The 17,352-nt window shown below is 41.9% G+C and overlaps 1 protein-coding gene across 2 annotated transcripts; it reads left to right on the top strand.

Moving 5' to 3' along the window:
* The first annotated feature begins 973 nt into the window (after nucleotides 1-973).
* Nucleotides 974-16,654, top strand: HSF2 (heat shock transcription factor 2). 2 transcript variants are annotated; one of them, XM_050316714.1, is made up of 14 exons: nucleotides 977-1,202; nucleotides 4,703-4,811; nucleotides 5,012-5,139; nucleotides 6,564-6,688; nucleotides 8,979-9,054; nucleotides 9,607-9,668; nucleotides 9,782-9,866; nucleotides 10,706-10,875; nucleotides 12,134-12,246; nucleotides 12,337-12,412; nucleotides 12,976-13,081; nucleotides 14,610-14,669; nucleotides 15,266-15,350; nucleotides 15,723-16,654. In XM_050316714.1, exons 1-14 carry the CDS (start codon nucleotides 1,014-1,016, stop codon nucleotides 16,010-16,012), a joined length of 1,674 nt encoding a protein of 557 aa, XP_050172671.1. In that variant the 5' UTR covers nucleotides 977-1,013; the 3' UTR covers nucleotides 16,013-16,654. The 2 variants fall into 2 exon arrangements, with proteins under 2 accessions (XP_050172670.1, XP_050172671.1); XM_050316713.1 differs by having other exon boundaries at nucleotides 974-1,202; nucleotides 12,134-12,412.
* Nucleotides 16,655-17,352: the final 698 nt, after the last annotated feature.

Below are 17,352 nucleotides of genomic sequence, written 5' to 3'. Positions count from 1 at the left end.
GCTTAAAACAGAAATATTGAAATTAATTCTCCTGCAGGCTACTATGCTAAAGCTTCTCATTTACTTTCCCTATGCCACTGCGCTTTATTTTCACTGCTAACTGAAGTGAATCAAGCTGACCATGATTCTTTGAGACTTTTCCAAGAACTCTCAACAAAGTAAGACATCAGTAACATCGTCAGTCGGTAAGGGCTTGTTGTGAAAATGCTAGTTTTAGTTCCATAGAACAATTTCTTAAAACTTATTTGCAGTTAAGTATGCAACTCAGTTTTGCAAAATACTTGGTAGAGTACCAAAAGAAATTAATTTTACTGTGTTTTATCATTCATTAGGTTGTTTTCCTAAATGTACCCTTTGGATTCAAACTGGTTTTCTTTCAGAGGCTCTGCAGCCAGTGGGTCTAAAGTCTAAACACAAGTTGCCTAGGGGAGGGGTCTACTTAGGGCCTGCCTGAGCGGTCTGGGGTTTCTTTTTAGCTGGCTTGGATGTTCCTGTTGCGCATATGCATAAATGTTATGAGGTCGTGCACAGCACGATGTTCCGTGCCCTGTGAGCCTGTGTTTTTCAGCTGACAAGCTCTTTCTTTACCTTTCTCCTGGGCCTGTCTGAAGCCCCATAACGGCGTAGGTCCCTATGAAAGGGACTCTGCGGACTCCTGCGAGCCGCTCCCCGCGGCCGGAGCCGCACACTTCCCTCACCCTCCCGCATCCCTCACCCGCTCCCGAGCCACGCGCGCGCCGACCGGCCAGAACGTGCGGCCGCGCCGCGTGGCCCCGCCCCCCGGGGGCGAGGCGCGCCCCGATTGGCCCCGTCCGCCCGTGCCGGCGCTGTTGTGACACGTGAGGGTGGCGCACGTGGGGGCGTTATGTAAAGGACAGGGGAAGGGGCGGGATCGGCGCGCACGCGCGCCTGCAGCGGGGCCGGCGCGCACGCGGGGTCCGCGCGAGGGGCGGGGCCGGGCGCGCTGTGCGCACCCCCCGGGCAGAGGCCCCGTCGGCGCCGCCAGAGCCACAATGAAGCAGCAGCAGCCCCAGCCTCAGGCCCAGGCTCCGGCCCCGACCCAGGCCCCGGCCCCGGCCCCGGCCCCGCAGCCCCCACAGCAGCCCCCGCCCTTCGCCGGCCCGGGGGTGCCAGCCTTCCTCAGCAAGCTGTGGGCTCTGCTGGGTGAGACTCCCAGCAACCAGCTCATCACCTGGAGCCAGGTCGGCCAACACCCCCCCCACACTCCTTCCCGCCCGCGTGTGGCGGGAGCCCCCCTCGTCACCCTCCGCTTTTCCCCGGCGGGCACCGGGCCCTGCTGGGTGCCGCGGGCCTCGGCGTGCGCGGGGGGAGGGCGGCAAGCCAGGGCACGGCCGCATGGCTTGGTCGGGCTCCTCTCGGACCGGGCCGGGCCGGGCCGCTGCTCGGCCTTGCCTTACCCGTGGAGCGGGAGCGCCGGTACCCGCTCCGGCGGCGCGTCCCCAGCCGCTGCCGAGGGGGAGCCGCTCGTTCGCCGGCCCCGGCTGAGCAGGCCGGGACTTCCCCGGGCGGCGGGCGCCCCGCGGCTCGGAGGGGAGGGCAGGGGCCTGGCAGCGGCGGGGTCTGCCGTGCACTGTGTTTATGGTGCCGTGGTGCGGGTAGCACGGGGCTGCGGGGGTGTCTCCCACTGCGGGGCCCTGAGTGCGTCAGTAGCGGGGCTCGCCCGCGGTGAGCCGGGGAGGATGGGGAGAGCGGGGTGTGCCGGCCTGTGTGCTGTTTGTTCCCCGTGAGTCGCCGACGGCCTCCAGAGGGGCCGATCCCTGCGGGGACGGCGGTGAGCGGCCACGTGGGGGGCGGCCCGGGGCTTCCCAGTCTCAGTGTCTACCTGCTGGAGCGGCGGGAAGAGGGTGGGCCGCGGGGAAAGTCTGCTTGGGCACCATCTTCTTACACCTTCTTACAGTGTAACGAAGGGCTGGCGAGTTGCTGCATTTAACATCATTAACTCTTGTGCTAAATGCTAAGCACGTATTTTAATAATAACTATTTCATTTTTCTCTATATCCTCTTTTCAAGAAAATCCTGTTTTCAAACTGTGTCAACATCTTCAAGTGGTGTTGAGATAAACTCAACTGAGAGCTGCTATTTTAAGTGCTCGAGGAATGATAAAACGTCTTACATATTTTACTGATAATGATTTACTAGTAACTTCAGCCAAAACTTCCTAAAGGGGGTAGCAGGAGGCCTCAATAGATTATGATAGCTTTCCTTTATTGTTTTCTCTTTTTTTTTGTTTTGGAAGAGGTGTAATAAGGGCTATATGAAGATTGATGTTATCTACCTTAAGATGTGCTATTTTTGGTACCTTATGCTTTTAATGAAGACATTCCGAAGTCATTGCTCATGTTTATCTTGAGTAAACACACCAAGACTATTAGGTATCCTTGTTTTATTTTCTTAATTAACAGTAAAGGCTAATTGTTTAAAAATTTGCAAGGCTGTTTCTAGGGAGAAGGTCCACTAATAACAGTTGATGTTGTTGGCAACGAGCAGTTCTTGTGGGAGTGAAGTATTGAGGCTGCTTGGGATATCTTTTAAAAGTGCACTATGTCGATATTATAGGGTACAAAAAGTGTACCAAATATAACAAGGGAGAGCGCAGTTACTATAATATTTCACTTTCCTCCTATACAAATCTGTATTCTTGCACTGTAAGGCTAAACACCATCTGAAACCAAAGAGCCAAATTTTGTCTCACTGCATACGTATCTTAGTGAAGTTACACTATGTGTTGTCCAGGGAAATACAGGTCAGGAATACCAAGTGAAGCACTTGGAAGACTGCTGTATGCTGCAGTCATTGGCACTAGGAGTTGAAAATCTTATTGAGCTGTTGGTGATGCTTACAGGCCGTAGTGCCTGTACAGCCTTTCTGTAAATGACTGTCGGGGCAACAAGAGCTAGTAGATGCCTTTACCAGATTTTCCTGTCTTAAGCCTGGACAATGTCAAAGGGACAAAGTGAGGCACCACATGGAGGTTGTCATTTGAGCACCTCTGGTTGGTGAGTTTCACACAGCATTGGCTGAAATAGACAATTTCTTTTGTTTCCCTTTTCCTTTCCACTGGTTGTTTCTCAGCCGGAGGTAGGCAGGCATTACTGGAAGTTTTCATCTTCCTATCTTCCTACCTTCCTCTCAGTGTTAAACACCTAACTCATCCAGTGGAGATCATTTATAGAGTCCTGTTCCTGATGGTCCTGGTTTGTCAGGAACAAGCTGTTGTGGTTTAATGCCAGCTGGCAACTAAGTACAACACAGCCGTTTGCTCACCTTTCCCCACCCTTGTTAAAAACATTAAAACCTGTGGGTTGAGATAAGAACCGTTTAATAATTGAAACAAAGTAATTTATAATATACATAATAATACGTTATTAATATATAATAGTAATAAAAAGGAGAGAGAGAGAAAATTCTAAGAAAAACAAAGGATGCGCAATACAATTGCTCACCACTTGCTGGGCCAATACTCAGTTCATCTGGGAACAGCAGTTTGCCCCCCTTCTGGGTAACTCCCCCAGTTTATATACTGGAAATGATGTTCTGTGGTATGGAATATCCCTTTGCCCACTGTGTGTCAGCTGTCCTGGTGTGGTGCTGCACACACCCCCTGCTATGTTCCCTCCTGGCTTCTTGTGCACCTACTCACTGGCAGAGCTCAGGAAGCTGAAAAGTCCTTGACTTAGGGTAAGCACTGCCCAGCTACAACTAAAACATCAGAGAATAATGTTGTTATTGACATTATTCTCCTGCTGAATCCAAAACTCAACACTGTGCCCGCTACTAAGAAAAAATAAATTCTATCCCCGCTGAAACCAGGACACAAGCTCTTGAATAAGGATCTTCACATGGTCTTATGGTTGATTCTCTAAGCTTCTTGTGATCATAGAGCAGCTGGCATTTGAGGACAAGAAAAACATGACTCATTGACTAAAGGGTCTCTTAAGAAGGCAGAGTAACAGTGTTGACATTTGTTAAATATGATAGACTTTTCATTAAATACAGCATGAGAGTACTGTGGGTGTACAGACACCTAAAGCTTTTAGAAGTAGGTAATTTGCATTTTGCCAATTATTTGCCCTGTAGTTTGTGGGGTGCAGTCATTGAAGAACAAAGAGCTGATCCTTCTATTTTAGTCAAAGCCTGTGGATTAAATAAAAGATAAGTCCTCCTTCACAACTGGCATTCCAGAAGGGGTATGGTGCCTAGGGTGGTTACCTTTTTGGTAACTCCAAAACCCAGTGGACGTACTCAGCTCTTTGACAGCTCCATCTGCTCTACAAGTCCTATCAAACTAATGCTTTTATAGTGGACAGCAGATGGGGCTTTCAGCTGGTTGTTAGTGTTTTTTCCTTGCTCGGGTTCTTTGTTAGATTTCTTACCAAGAGTTCAGAATGATGTACAAAATTGATAGCATTGTCCTGTAGTGAAACTGTGATTATTGTTGGGAAACAATTAATTCATTTTTTAGGAAGCAAAAAGTAACAATAGAGATGTTTCTCTTCAGATACAGATAATGATGTAAATTCATAGTACTCAGTTGCTTTTTGTTTTGGAAAGTTGTAGGCAAGCAAATCAGTAGTGTACTGCATGCACAAAGGAAACATTCTTATCTGGTGATTAATTCTAAAAGCCCAGTGTGTTTTCTGGGATGGTTTTTAAGTAGCTTAATGTGTGTCTCTCATTTTAGAATGGCAAGAGTTTCTTGGTGTTGGATGAGCAGAGATTCGCAAAAGAGATTCTTCCCAAGTACTTCAAGCACAACAACATGGCAAGCTTTGTCAGACAACTTAACATGTGTAAGTTCCTGGATTTTTGCATTCTAGCATAGTTCTAGATCCTGTTCATGTTTAGTTATAATTTCCTTTGAGCAGTGGCCTTGTGTTCTCTGCAACTAGAATACTGGTTTATCCTCGAAGTTATTAATAGGGTAGTTGGGACAGCATATTTTGAATTTCTTAATGTGTATTTTGAAGTTTTGTTTTTCTTTTTTTAAAAGATGGCTTCCGAAAAGTTGTCCATGTTGATTCTGGGATTGTCAAACTGGAGCGAGATGGTCCAGTAGAATTTCGGCACGCGTATTTTAGGCAGGGCCGGGAGGACTTGTTGGAACACATTAAAAGGAAGGTTAGTGAAAACTTAGTATGTAGAAAAAACTGTATTGCTAAGTATTGATGAATAGCAAAGTTCATGACAAGTTTAACTGTAGGATTATGAGTGCAGATAAGTTTGGAGTTTATGGAAGCAAACTGCACTGCCTTCATTTATGTCTTAATCCTGTTTAAACATATTTTGGGGGATCTGATTATATTTAACCTACTTTGCTATCATTATAGTAAGTTTCACTGGTGGCAAAAATGAGTGAGTTAGGCAAATAGGACAATTTTCAAGAGAGTATTAGAAGTACAGAGCATGCTTTGACTTTACCTAATCAGTAATAGAAGAAACTGCGTGTTTATGTAGCTTGTTTCAGAACAAAGCTACTGTAAGCATTTAACTTTCCACCAAAGAGAACAGAGGGCAAACCTATAAATGTACTTGTTATGCTGCTAAGTACGGCTCTGAAATGTGCTCTGCTGTTACTGTGAGTCAGGTGAATATAGATATCAAGTTGAAATACGGCAAATTAAACTCTAGTAACAGGGTGAGTGTCGTGGTTTAACCCCAGTCAGCAGCTCGGACCCACTGAGCTACTTGGTCACCCCCCCCATGTCAGAATGTGGGAGTGAACTGGGAGAGTAGAAGTGAGAAAACTCATGGGTTGAGATAAAGGCAGTTCAGTAAGTAAAGCAAGAGCCACACGCAAGGAAAGCAAAACAAGGAATTCATTTACCACCTCCCATGGGCAGGCAGGTGTTCAGCTATCCCCAGGAAAGCAGTGCTCCATCATGCGTAACAGATACATTTGTCTTCACAAATGCTGTCAATTCGAACACCCCCCCCCTTCCTTCTTTATCCAACCCAGTTTTATATAAGCAGCATGACACCATGTGGTATGGAGTGTTCCTTTGGTCAGGTGGGGAGAATTGTCCCAGCCATGTGTGTGCCCTCCCAGTTTCCTGTGTAGCCCCAGCCAACTCGCTGCTGCAGTGGGGTGAGAAACAGAAAAGGCCTTGACTCTTGTGTGTAAGCACTGCTCAGCAGTAACAAAAACAAAAAGCTCTGTATTGCCTACGATGCAGCACAACAGCACAAATCCAAAATACAGCCCCATATTAGCTACTGTGAAGAAAATTAACTCTACCCTAGCTAAAATCAGCACAGAGTGATGTACTTACTAACACCAGGTTATTGTGAAGCAGTTATGATGAAGTAGAGCACTTGGGAGAGTGCTCTGAAGAATCTGAATGTACACAAATGTTTGTAACAACAAAAGCTAATGTGATGACAGCTGTGTTTCTGGTTTGGGGGTTTTTTCATGCTTGGTTTATTATTAACTTAAATGCATAGTTTGTCAATGCTAGTAAGAAAACATATTTGATCACCAAAATAGAATATTAGTTAAGTATGAGTAAAGGGAAGTGGTGTTTCTGGATTCTAATCTTTTAAAGGTTTCATCTTCGAGACCTGAAGAAAACAAGATACGTCAGGAAGATCTCTCCAAAATAATATGTAGTGCTCAAAAGGTGCAAATTAAACAAACGACTATTGAATCTCAGTTGTCTCTTTTGAAGAGGTAAGTTGCTGCATCAGTAACTGATCCCTAATTAAAAAAAAACTGATTAAGCTGAGTAATTCTGATACTAGATGTTGGACAAAGATCTAATTTTAGGTGTCTCTTGAATTTCTGATTACCTAAATTCAATATTGCTTTAGGAACATAAATTTCAATAGAAAAATTGCATTAAAAATTAAGTATTCTCATATTGCTAAAAGTAATAGGCAATGTTGGTGTTTCCAGAACTGTCTTCTAGTGGGCAATTAAATAATACTTTTAGATCCATAATGCTGCTGAGGCTGAATATTCAAATCAGCTCTTGGCATAAAGTATGCTGGTTTACATCTTAAAGTTTGAAGTAGTTGCTGTATTTAGTTTGAGGCAGAGTTTGGTTTGTGCAAAGTGCATATAGTACTTTCTTACAGCAGTTAATGTCTTTGGTCATTGATTTTTATTTTCCTATTGTTGTCTTTGTTGCGCCACTGCTTAAAATTGCAGAAGAGTTAATGCCTAGGAAAATGTGTTTAGAAATCTAGTTTGGAAATTCATTTGTTGCATCAGTTACAGAGGAACAGAATCTAAAATGCAAATATAAATAGAGTATTTTTAGAATTGCATTATTACCTACTTAGTAATTATAATTTATTCTCAACAGTGAGAAAGATGCATGTCACAAATTACTTAATCCTTTAGAGTATGTAGATATAAACAAGATAAATGACAATAAGCTCATGCACTCTGAGTCACATCACCTGAATAGGAAACTGTTTCAGGACACCCTAACTTACATTGAGAAAGTAAGTGATGGTGTACCTCTGTGACAGAGGTCACTGATGAGTTAAAGTTTTAGGAAGTAAATTCATTTATAGTCTTCAGTTCTAGTTATTTGAGGGGTAGAATATTCAGAGGCAAACTTACTTTGCCTAGGAAGAGTCTTTGTTAGAATCTGGCCAGTCTAGAGTAAAAGTGCTCATATTTGCCCTTTGCAAATCCTAGACGAATTTGGGTTGAAATAACCTCAGAAGGCCTCAGGTCCAAACCCCTGAGAGTTTGTAGAGATGAGAACTTAGAATGGTTGTCTTTGACATCCATGATTTTGTCCCATCAGTTTAAAATAATTGAGGTTTAAACTGGGCTAAATCAGAAGACCTTGTCCTACAAAACATGTTAATAAAACTAAAGAGAAAATTTAGAATCCCTAACTTCAGTTGTTAAATATGTAACTTGTTAAATTTGGAAGTGTACTCCTAAATTGTATGTTGGACATATGTTGGACATAGGAGCAGTTTAAGGAGTAATACCCTACATCACACTGCACATGAACAGCTGTTTCTGAAAACTTAAGGTTTCCTAAAAACTGAACACCAGTGGAGTTTGTTTCTCTGTATTGAAAACTAAACTGCAGAAGAGAGGAGGGTGTTATGTTGTCTTTCCTTATTCGTTGAAGCTTTTGGTATTTATTATCTGCCTCTTAATATGCAAGATGCTGTTGGAAACAAACTTCTTGTGGTTTCAATAGCACGGGCAGTTTTTACGCTGTCTCAGTAACTGGCCTCCTGTGAGTACTGGAACAACTAAGGTTTGTAAAATTGCAGTGTTTCATGAAAACTATCACCTCTGACAAGCTCTGTTAGTTTTTAGGACCTAACATGCCCCTTTACTGGAGCTAATAGAGGCAACTGTTTGAATGGCTACAGCCTGTGTGTGTGACTTGAGAGCTTGTTCTGTACGCACAAGCGAAGCGTGTACAGAATCGTGCTTTCAAGGCAGATGGGCACTTGCTGACAGGTAGCTTGCACCTAGCAAGAGGTGTGTGAGGGAGGACAAGCAGGCTGGATGGAGGTGAAGAACTCTAGTTTTTAGTGATGAGAGTAAACTGCATTCTTACGCTGTCCTTTGCTGCCAGAAACCAACTGCACGCTTGTTTTTGTGGGTTTTTTTAATTTAATTTCTAGAAGGAAGAAAACAAGATAACTTTGTTTTTACAGGAAAGGAAACAAAATGGTTAATTTTTAAATGGTGATAGTTAATTTTTAAATGTAGACTGTATAGCTAATAAATTTGAGAATATTTTGTTTCTTCCATTTTAAAAGGGCTGGAAATTCTCTGCAGGCCATTGGTTGTCTTTGGGTCTTCATTTTATAATTACTTTCCAAGGCTCTGACTGTGTGACACTCCCACCCCACACCCCAATCTAAAAACAGATTTTGAAGAGCTTTAATGAGGCCAGCTAATCTTTAACAAAATTTAGTATAAATGTTTTATAACTTAGTTTTATTTTGACTTTTAAATCATCATTTTTAAACAGAGAGAATGAATCCCTCTGGAGGGAAGTATCAGAACTGAGAGCAAAACACTTGCAACAACAGCAAGTTATTAGAAAGGTAAGGCTTCATTGAAGTGTCGTACATGCATAAGGGAGTGCTCAGTTATGAAGTTCTGTATTGGAAATTCACTGCTGTCCTACTTGGCTGACCTGCTGACCTTGTATTTGTAATGTTAATTGTACATGTAATTTTTTCTGAATCTGTTAAAAATGCCCTTCACCAGAACCAGTATTTACAGATACAGGTTATGTTTATGATCCACATCTCTGAATGCCTTCTGTCATTGCTTATTAGAATTCTTCTAATCGTTTGAGTTGATGGATGTCTTTCTTGTACTGTAAAACGTAGTGTAAAAGCTTTCTCTTGCCTCCTGCTATGTGTAAAGTCTTTCTTGGACAACTGAATAACAATTTTTTTCGAGATATTACCAGCAGTGTTTTTACCATGATTTTTAAGTTTTCTGAACAGCTCTGTATAAAAGTTACTACACACGATAAGTGTTTTGCTGTTTATGTATAGATTTTATTATTGAACTCTTCTGCTGTAATATACCTTGGTGCTCAAGAGAAACAAAGTAGAGTGATTAACAATAGTGTCTTTCCCTTACAGATTGTACAATTCATTATTACCTTGGTGCAGAATAACCAACTAGTGAGCCTAAAACGCAAGAGGTATATATGATCTTAAAAACTTGCTGTCCAGTCAGTAAACTGACATGTCTTGTTGACTAAAACCAAAGAATTGGTTTTGAGGTTGCTTTCTTCCTTTACTCCTTCTGATGTAGGCCTCTTCTTCTGAACACTAATGGACCCACAAAGTCAAATGTATTTCAGAAAATTGTGAAAGAACCAGCTGACAGTAGCCACCATGTAAGTTTTCTATTATGGGTATGCTCTGTTATAATGAAGGAAGGAGTGCAGGGGGGGGCAGATGGATTAAGTAAACTGTTTTATGGGGAATAAAACGTAGCTGTGTACTGAGAGCTGTCGACTTGCATATTCTGTTGATAATCACCATTCACTTTACAACATAAGCATATATAAACCAGTTGCCTGTGCATTAAATGCAGCTTGACGTGATCCTACTGAAAGCAGTTCAGTTTTATTAAATTGTGCTGTTAGAAATAGCACATACATGTTGCATTGTTATCTCTGGGAGTGAGGTGCCCCTGGCCCCATACGGAGATGAGGGTCCAGTGTGTCAGTCTTCAAGGCAGCATCCAATGCAGCAAAATCACGCCATGTTTTTCCATTTGAATGAGTCACGCCACTGAAAGTTGTTTTCTGCTGTCCAAATAGAGGTTGGTGGGGAAATCATCAAAATGAGTGCTATAGCACGGCACCAGAATTAGTAGCTTTGTAACAAAGTACTATTTAAACAGCAGTCACTGTTTCAATATTTTTATTTATTGTATGGTCCTGTTTTTGCAGCTCTTTTGTTGCATTTGCTGACAGTGCTAGTACATTTTTTATTTCTATGCCTGTAGGTATTTGCTAGACTTTCCTGTAGCTGGTATTCTCCATCTTGTTCATTTACTTGTATAGCTTTTCCTATTAAACATAGATTATACAAACAGCTCGTAATCTCAAAGGTGTAGGAAAACTGAGACTTTTTTAGATTTGAAGCATTGTAAGATAAAATGGTAACTGTCAAAATGCTGATGCTCATCATCCTTCTGTCCCCTGACTCCTTTAAAAATAATTCTCAGGTACCTCTCAATAGAAATGAGGGCTTAAAACAAAGAGAACAGATTTCAGATGATATTGTTATTTACGATGTCACTGAGGATGTGTGTGATGAAGAAAATCCCATGGGTGAAGAAGAAAATCTTCCTGTTACACCAGAAACAAATGAAGATACCACTTCAGATTCTTCCAAGTAAGAAGTCTGTAGAAGTGTATGTAGATAATGGCTTTCAGTGTTGTATAATATGCAATAATTCAGATGTCATAGGTAATTTGTTCTAATGAAGTGGTCAGACTTACTCAGCACTCCTGCACATATAGAAGCTTCATCTGTCAATTCACCGTAACTTTTGATTTACTGACCTCTGGATTTATTCCAATTAGTTAATTGGCTCTTGGAGTTGTAATATGTGGCAGACACATAGAAACTGGTGAAAGCAATCTGTGTTATTGCACTCTTTTTAAATATACTAGTTGTCCAGAGACAGAGTAAGTGGTGTTTTCTTACTTTTGGTTATGAATACAGACAGGAATAACTTGCCTTGTTTTTACAGATTTTTGTGGAGAATAATTTGATTATGTTGTTTGCTAGTGTTGGTGTGGTCTTTGAACTTCATTAAGCTAATTAAGTTCAGGGTGGGGTTTTTTTCAGTCCCAGGTGTTTTGTGACTATGTTCCTTCCTGTTTATACTCTAGTACTACAGAAGTAGTTCATCTTGCATCTGCAAGCAAGTTGAAACGTGGTCCAGGGATTGAGGAGCAACTCTCTTTGAGTTACAGTGGATTGATAGGGCCTGTATTATGCCTTAAGAAATAAAAGAGAGGTATTTCTAGCGTACACATGAACTGGTACCGTTGTTCTTGCTCAGCTGATGTCCGGGAATGTATTCTCTGATAGAAGAGCTTTATGAGGATAAGGCTGTGATAGAGAGGTAGCATAACTAACAGCTACTTGAGGGTTAAGAACCAGAATGTGAATGAAAGCAAATTAGTTGAGGCTCGAGGTTAATTAACTACAATTGTTGACTGAGATCCTTTATGTTATGGATGCTCCAGAGTTGATTCTGTTCAATAGGAAATATGCAAAATATATGTTGTCTGTCTAGTTTGATAGCCTTATATGCTTTGGTCCACTTTGTACATACTTCATATGTGAACTTACAGTTGTTCTAATGCAAAAAGGTATCCTGTAGCTTTTTAGTAGTTGGTTATTGTGGTCTAGCACAGCAGTGTGTGCTAGCTGAGCAGCATTAACTGTATTGAGCATTACAGAACCATATCAATGGAAAATAGATATTGAGAGTATCTTTCTGTGTTTAGTATTAAAAAGCAGTAGGAAAGTTTATTTCCTTACAGTAGCTTGACCAAAGTGAGGAGTAACTAAACCTTTATAATAGTACCAATTTAAAAGAGTATATGAAATGCTCTAATTAATTTATCTTGTATTGCAGCTGTAGTTGTAGCTGTCCTTCTCCCGATATTGTAATTGTGGAAGATGATAACGAAGATGAATACGCCCCTGTGATTCAAGGGGATAAAAGCACAGAATCAGTTGCTGTCCCAGGTAATGATCCAGTCAACCCTGTCAGTGACAGTACAAGCCCACTCATGTCAAGTGCTGTACAGCTGAATAACCAGTCAACTTTAACTGCAGAAGATCCAGTCTCAGTGATGGATTCCATACTCAATGAAAATGGAGTCATTTCACAGAATATAAACCTTCTTGGAAAGTAAGTAGTCTGGGCTTTTGGTTTTTTTTCAAGTATTAGAACAGATTATGTGACTGAAGTAAAAAGAACTGAATAGTAGTTTTTGCTGAGAATATTAAATTTATAATCCATTGTTATTCTAGCCAGTTTCTGAAGATCCATTTAATTATTTTAAGATGTGACCTCTGATTCTCATTGTGAAGCTCACATGAGTGAGTTGGGATGTGTAATCTGGCAGTGTAATATTGTCGATATCATTGTTTAAACTGTCAAGATTTTTTGTGTCGCTCCTGCAGGCAGATGGGACTCATTAGGGCTAGGTGGGGCCAATGTCATGTCATAGTGTTACGTTGATACAATTCCTGCAATACCTGTTTCAGAGCACCCATCTGCTTTACTTGGGTTCTCCTCTAGAGGCTAAAAGTTTTCATTTTTTTCCTGAGGTGATACCTGATGAAAAACTTAGTTCATTCTAGTTCTGGTGAAGATTTTTAGATGGATGTAGTACATCTGTGTCAAGCTTACTCAAGGATTTATCTTACTTTGTTAAGGGATACAGCAGTAAAATACTGTTTATCTTCTAGAGTTGAACTTCTGGATTACCTCGACAGTATCGACTGCAGTTTAGAGGACTTCCAGGCTATGTTATCGGGACGACAGTTCAGCATAGATCCAGATCTCCTGGTTGATGTAATTTTATTTTAAATACTTTGGCAATAGGCCTTACAAAAGATTTGCGTGTATTGTTACTGTTAAGAATGGATTTAAAACACAACTGATTTTTTTTTCCCTCCTCTTTCTTTTACAAAGCTGAGTTACAAATATTTATGAATATATGTTTCTTGAGCACTGGTATAATTGTCAACGCTACATCACTGCTCAAATGAATGCATAAGTTCTTTTATTGAAGAATGGCTTCATTAATGAATGAAATCGTACTTATATTTGTTGCGACGTGAACTTAGACATCAAGTAGATGTCTAATACTCTTGCTTTGAAATAACCCAGCACATCATCTGTGGTCTTCTCAATGAACTGGGGCTAAAAATGCTCTTGGCATTTATTTTACAGGTTTCCCTGCAATTTAGGTTCCTTCAGGTTTATGTTGAGTAGAATGGTCTGGGTTGGAGGGGACCTGTGCACATCATCTAGTCCAGTCCCCTTTCTCAAAGCAGGATCAGCTTGAAAAGTTGGATCTTACTGCTCTGGATCTTGTTTACTGGAATTCCAGGATCTCTAAAGACAGGCTCTTGGGTGTCTGCTGAGGGCTTGACTCTTCTTAGTGAAACATTTCCTTATGTCAGTCACAGTTTTCTCTGCTACAGTTTGTCACTCTTGCCTCTTGTCCTTTGTCGATGTGGAGTTTGCCTTCTCCATAACAGAGCAGTGGAAGAGGGTAGTTATCCTCCCTCTTCAGACAAGATTAGCTGGGCTTCCTGGGCCTCTTGCATGCCTTAAACCTCCAAACATCTGTGGCCGTCCAGACACCCTCTCATTTAAAAACTCTCAGACTGGGAGCCCTAAAACTGGACACACTTCCACAAGTGGCCTCAGGTGCTGTGCAGAGAGAAATAATCGCTTCCAGCAATATCCTGGCTGTGCTGCCCATAGCAGAGCTTCTCTCTCTGTATCAAGGCCATGCTGCTGGCTGGTAGCAGGATGTTGTCTACCGTGACTCTCATGTTCCCTATCTGTGGAGCTGCTCCCTGTCCATTCATTCCTTAACCCTAACCTGGGCCAGTGCATGAGGTTACTGGGTCCTGAAGACATGTGGCTGTTGAACCTACTGGAGTTCTGTTGGCCCCTCTCCCACTTAGTTGAGATACCTCTTAACAGCAGCTCTGCTCTCCCACATACTGGTGACTCCTTCTGGTTTGGTGTCACTTGGAAACTTGGGCAGGGTGTGTTTGTCCATATTGTAGACACAATTATCCATGCAGCAAAGTAAGAAGAAATTGGTGTTTTAAAGCTGCAGTAGACTCTGTTAGTTAGATGCAATATAGTTGTTTCCTTTGTGAATGAACCTCGTGGAATTCCAATTGTGCTCCAAAGCTAGTTTTTCTTTGCAAAAGTGGTAACTACCTGTAAATAAATTCCAATCCTCATAGAGGGTGGAATAAGTACAAGGGGTTATTCTCATACGTACAGATGCAATGGTCTTGTATTCTTAACAGCAACATCAAGATACCTAAAACTTGATGTGTTTTGTCTCATTCAGCTTTTTACAAGCTCCGTGCAGATGAATCCCACAGATCATGATCATATCGCTAATACCAAAGTAAGTCTTAAATCCATTGCTCAACATACACAGTAGTGACAGGTGCAAACTTTTGCTCACCTTTTGCTGTTTTTTTTACTGGTACCATGGCACTTCATGTTCTGGCTTTTAAGACTTTCATGAGAATAAGAAGACTACAGCTGATTTCATCCTGTTTGTTAGGCTTTAAACAGCAAAGGGGAAAAGGACAATAATTAATAATGTCCTTTAAAACTTATATTATCTTGAGGCCAATACCTCTACATTGTATCAGTCTCCTGACTTTGTATCCCCCAAGATTTTGGTACTTGCAACATGGTACACACTGTTAGAATGGTTTTATCCGTATTGTCTGGTGGGAAAAGAAACACAAGAATAAGCTCTTTGAATTTGTCTTGTTCATTTCCCAAGCATTGGTTTTGGTTCTTGCTTTCTAGGCTGTGTTTCCATTCCACATTTTCTCAGCCAAGGTCTGTTAGCAGGGATAATACTGATAATGCCACTGCAAACCTTCACAAATAAAAATTGTAGGGTTTTTTTAATAGTTGGTGAGCTGTGTTCCAGTGGCATTGGTACAGGCTTTAAGCATGTGTTTAAGAGTTTGCTTTTGTTCCCAGACGGAGACAAAGGGAAAAGAAACTAACAAGAATAATGCTGGTCCAGCAGCTTCACAGGAAACACAAGCTTCTAAGCCCAGATCAGGTTAGTTGTGGTGATTTGTTGAAATACTTAAACAGTTGAACACGCTTTGTTCTAAAATCCATCTTGGTTATTTGCTCTTTTTCTGGTTTTATATTATGCTGATGAGCAAATAACCAAAATAAAATACTTGATATATTTGATTTTAGGTTTTTGGCACTGCACCAGCTGCAGAGAAATTGATGTTTTGCAGGACAGTCTGCACAATGTTATACATGCGTGTAACAATTCTTTAACAACACATTTAAAACAAACACCTGTAAGGGTTTTTTATTAATTATTCTTGAAATAAGTGCTGTGGGTAGGATTTTGGTTTTTTCCTCTGCATGTAGAAAGGCATGTGAACTGATGTTCTGGGCACTTTTTCCCCCTTAGATAAGCAGCTGATACATTACACTGCGTTTCCACTCCTTGCATTCCTCGATGGGAACCCAGGCTCCACTGTTGAGAGCGGGAGCTTCACAGCTGAAAATCTTTCCACTGTTGACAAGTCCCTGGAAGGGGATGAGCTCCTGGAGAGCAGCCTGGATCCCGAGCCCACTCAGAGCAAACTGGTGCGTCTGGAGCCACTGACGGAGGCAGAGGCGAGCGAAGCCACGCTGTTCTACCTATGTGAACTTGCTCCAGTGCCCATGGACACAGATATGTCTTTTTTGGATAACTGATGTGAGGGGGACTCTGTATATAGTCTTGAAGATGAACTATTTATTTAGAATATTGTTTGGTATGAGAGTTTTTTGTAAATCACTGTTTTATGTAACCAGGTATGTGGAATCTAAAGTACCTTTCGTATCTTCCTACAAGCAATTGTTTAGTTACACTGTTAGACAAGCCAGCAGGCACAGCTGGCAGTACTAGTCAGAGTGCTGCTGCACTGCTGTGAACACTTGTGTTACACACATTGCTAAGTACCCAACACTGGTAAGTAGTAAGCTTTCATTTATGGTTTCTTATACTTCTGGTCTTACATATGATGACATAAACTAGTAGTGTATGGTTAGGGAGCACCGACTTTCTGTATTTTGGGTTTTTTTTTATTTTTTACAGCATTTTGTTTAACACATGAGGCTTTTTTGGGGTGGGGGGACCAGGACCTGATGTAGGCTTTTTTTTTCCCTGCTTGAACTGGGAACAAAGTGCCTGTACCTTGCTAGATCTTGGTTCTGCCTTACTTTCACTTCAGTGGAAGTGCTCACAGATAGCACAAACTGGGGAAAAGTTCTTGACAGCAGCCAGGCCCCATGACTGCATGAGTACTTTTAACTTGGACCATCTATGCTGATAAAATAAATGTTACTTAAGTGTGATACTTGTTAAGAGTTTGTCTCTTATTCTGTGTGCCAAATGGGTATGGATTTGACAGCGTCTCGTTTTCGTATGTAGCTGTGCAAGGATCTGCTTCTGTGCACAATTTTTGGAAAACAGACTTTGCAGTTTATTATAAAGTGTCCAAAAAAGTGCTTAATGCAGCAGACTGTTTTCCAGTGATAGTACACAACAGGGTGGTTTTCTTCTTGATTTCTTACTAAGAACTGCAGCAGAGCCCCATCGTTTTCCTTCCACTGGAGAAGCGCTACACCTCCCAAAAATGTGTGTGTCCATTGCTGCATTCACTGAAGCCTGTCACAGCTGTTGAAGTGAATTTCTGTAGTTGTGTTACAGAGCCAGAGGGGTTTGAAGGGGCAGCTGACACACTTCTGTCACCCTGAGCTCCTGACCTCATATAAACTGTACGTCAAAATAAAGCGAAGAAGTGCTCTAGTAGAACCAGCGTTCAGATGTTCTACCGGATTTGAACAGGTGCAATCCAATGGGGCGGCAGCAGCAGCTGATGAAGCAAGAACGCAGTCAGAGGTGTGAGGCATGGCTGTGTTTGCAGACACAGCTGCACAGGGCTCAGAGAACTTCACCCAGGGGGTTCCACATGATCTCCCCAATTGCTGAGGACTCGCTGCCAAACAAGTGTGCTCTGCAGCACTGTCAGCTGCTACTGTTCAGAATCTCA

Source organism: Myiozetetes cayanensis, unplaced genomic scaffold, assembly GCF_022539395.1.
Source record: "Myiozetetes cayanensis isolate MyiCay16 unplaced genomic scaffold, myiCay2020 scf2-11, whole genome shotgun sequence".
NCBI lineage: Eukaryota > Metazoa > Chordata > Aves > Passeriformes > Tyrannidae > Myiozetetes > Myiozetetes cayanensis.
Note: the sequence above shows the minus strand (reverse complement) of the source record. Positions and strands in the feature narration are given on the sequence as shown.

What these genes read in the sequence shown, in the direction of transcription:
- HSF2 (XM_050316713.1), top strand. Translation starts at nt 1,014, where the DNA reads ATGAAGCAGCAGCAGCCCCAGCCTCAGGCCCAGGCTCCGGCCCCGACC. An exon ending in TGTCAGACAACTTAACATGT is followed by an intron (nt 4,812 to 5,011) that starts GTAAGTTCCTGG and finishes TTTTTTTAAAAG; the next exon opens with ATGGCTTCCGAAAAGTTGTC. An exon ending in CAGCTGACAGTAGCCACCAT is followed by an intron (nt 9,867 to 10,705) that starts GTAAGTTTTCTA and finishes AATAATTCTCAG; the next exon opens with GTACCTCTCAATAGAAATGA.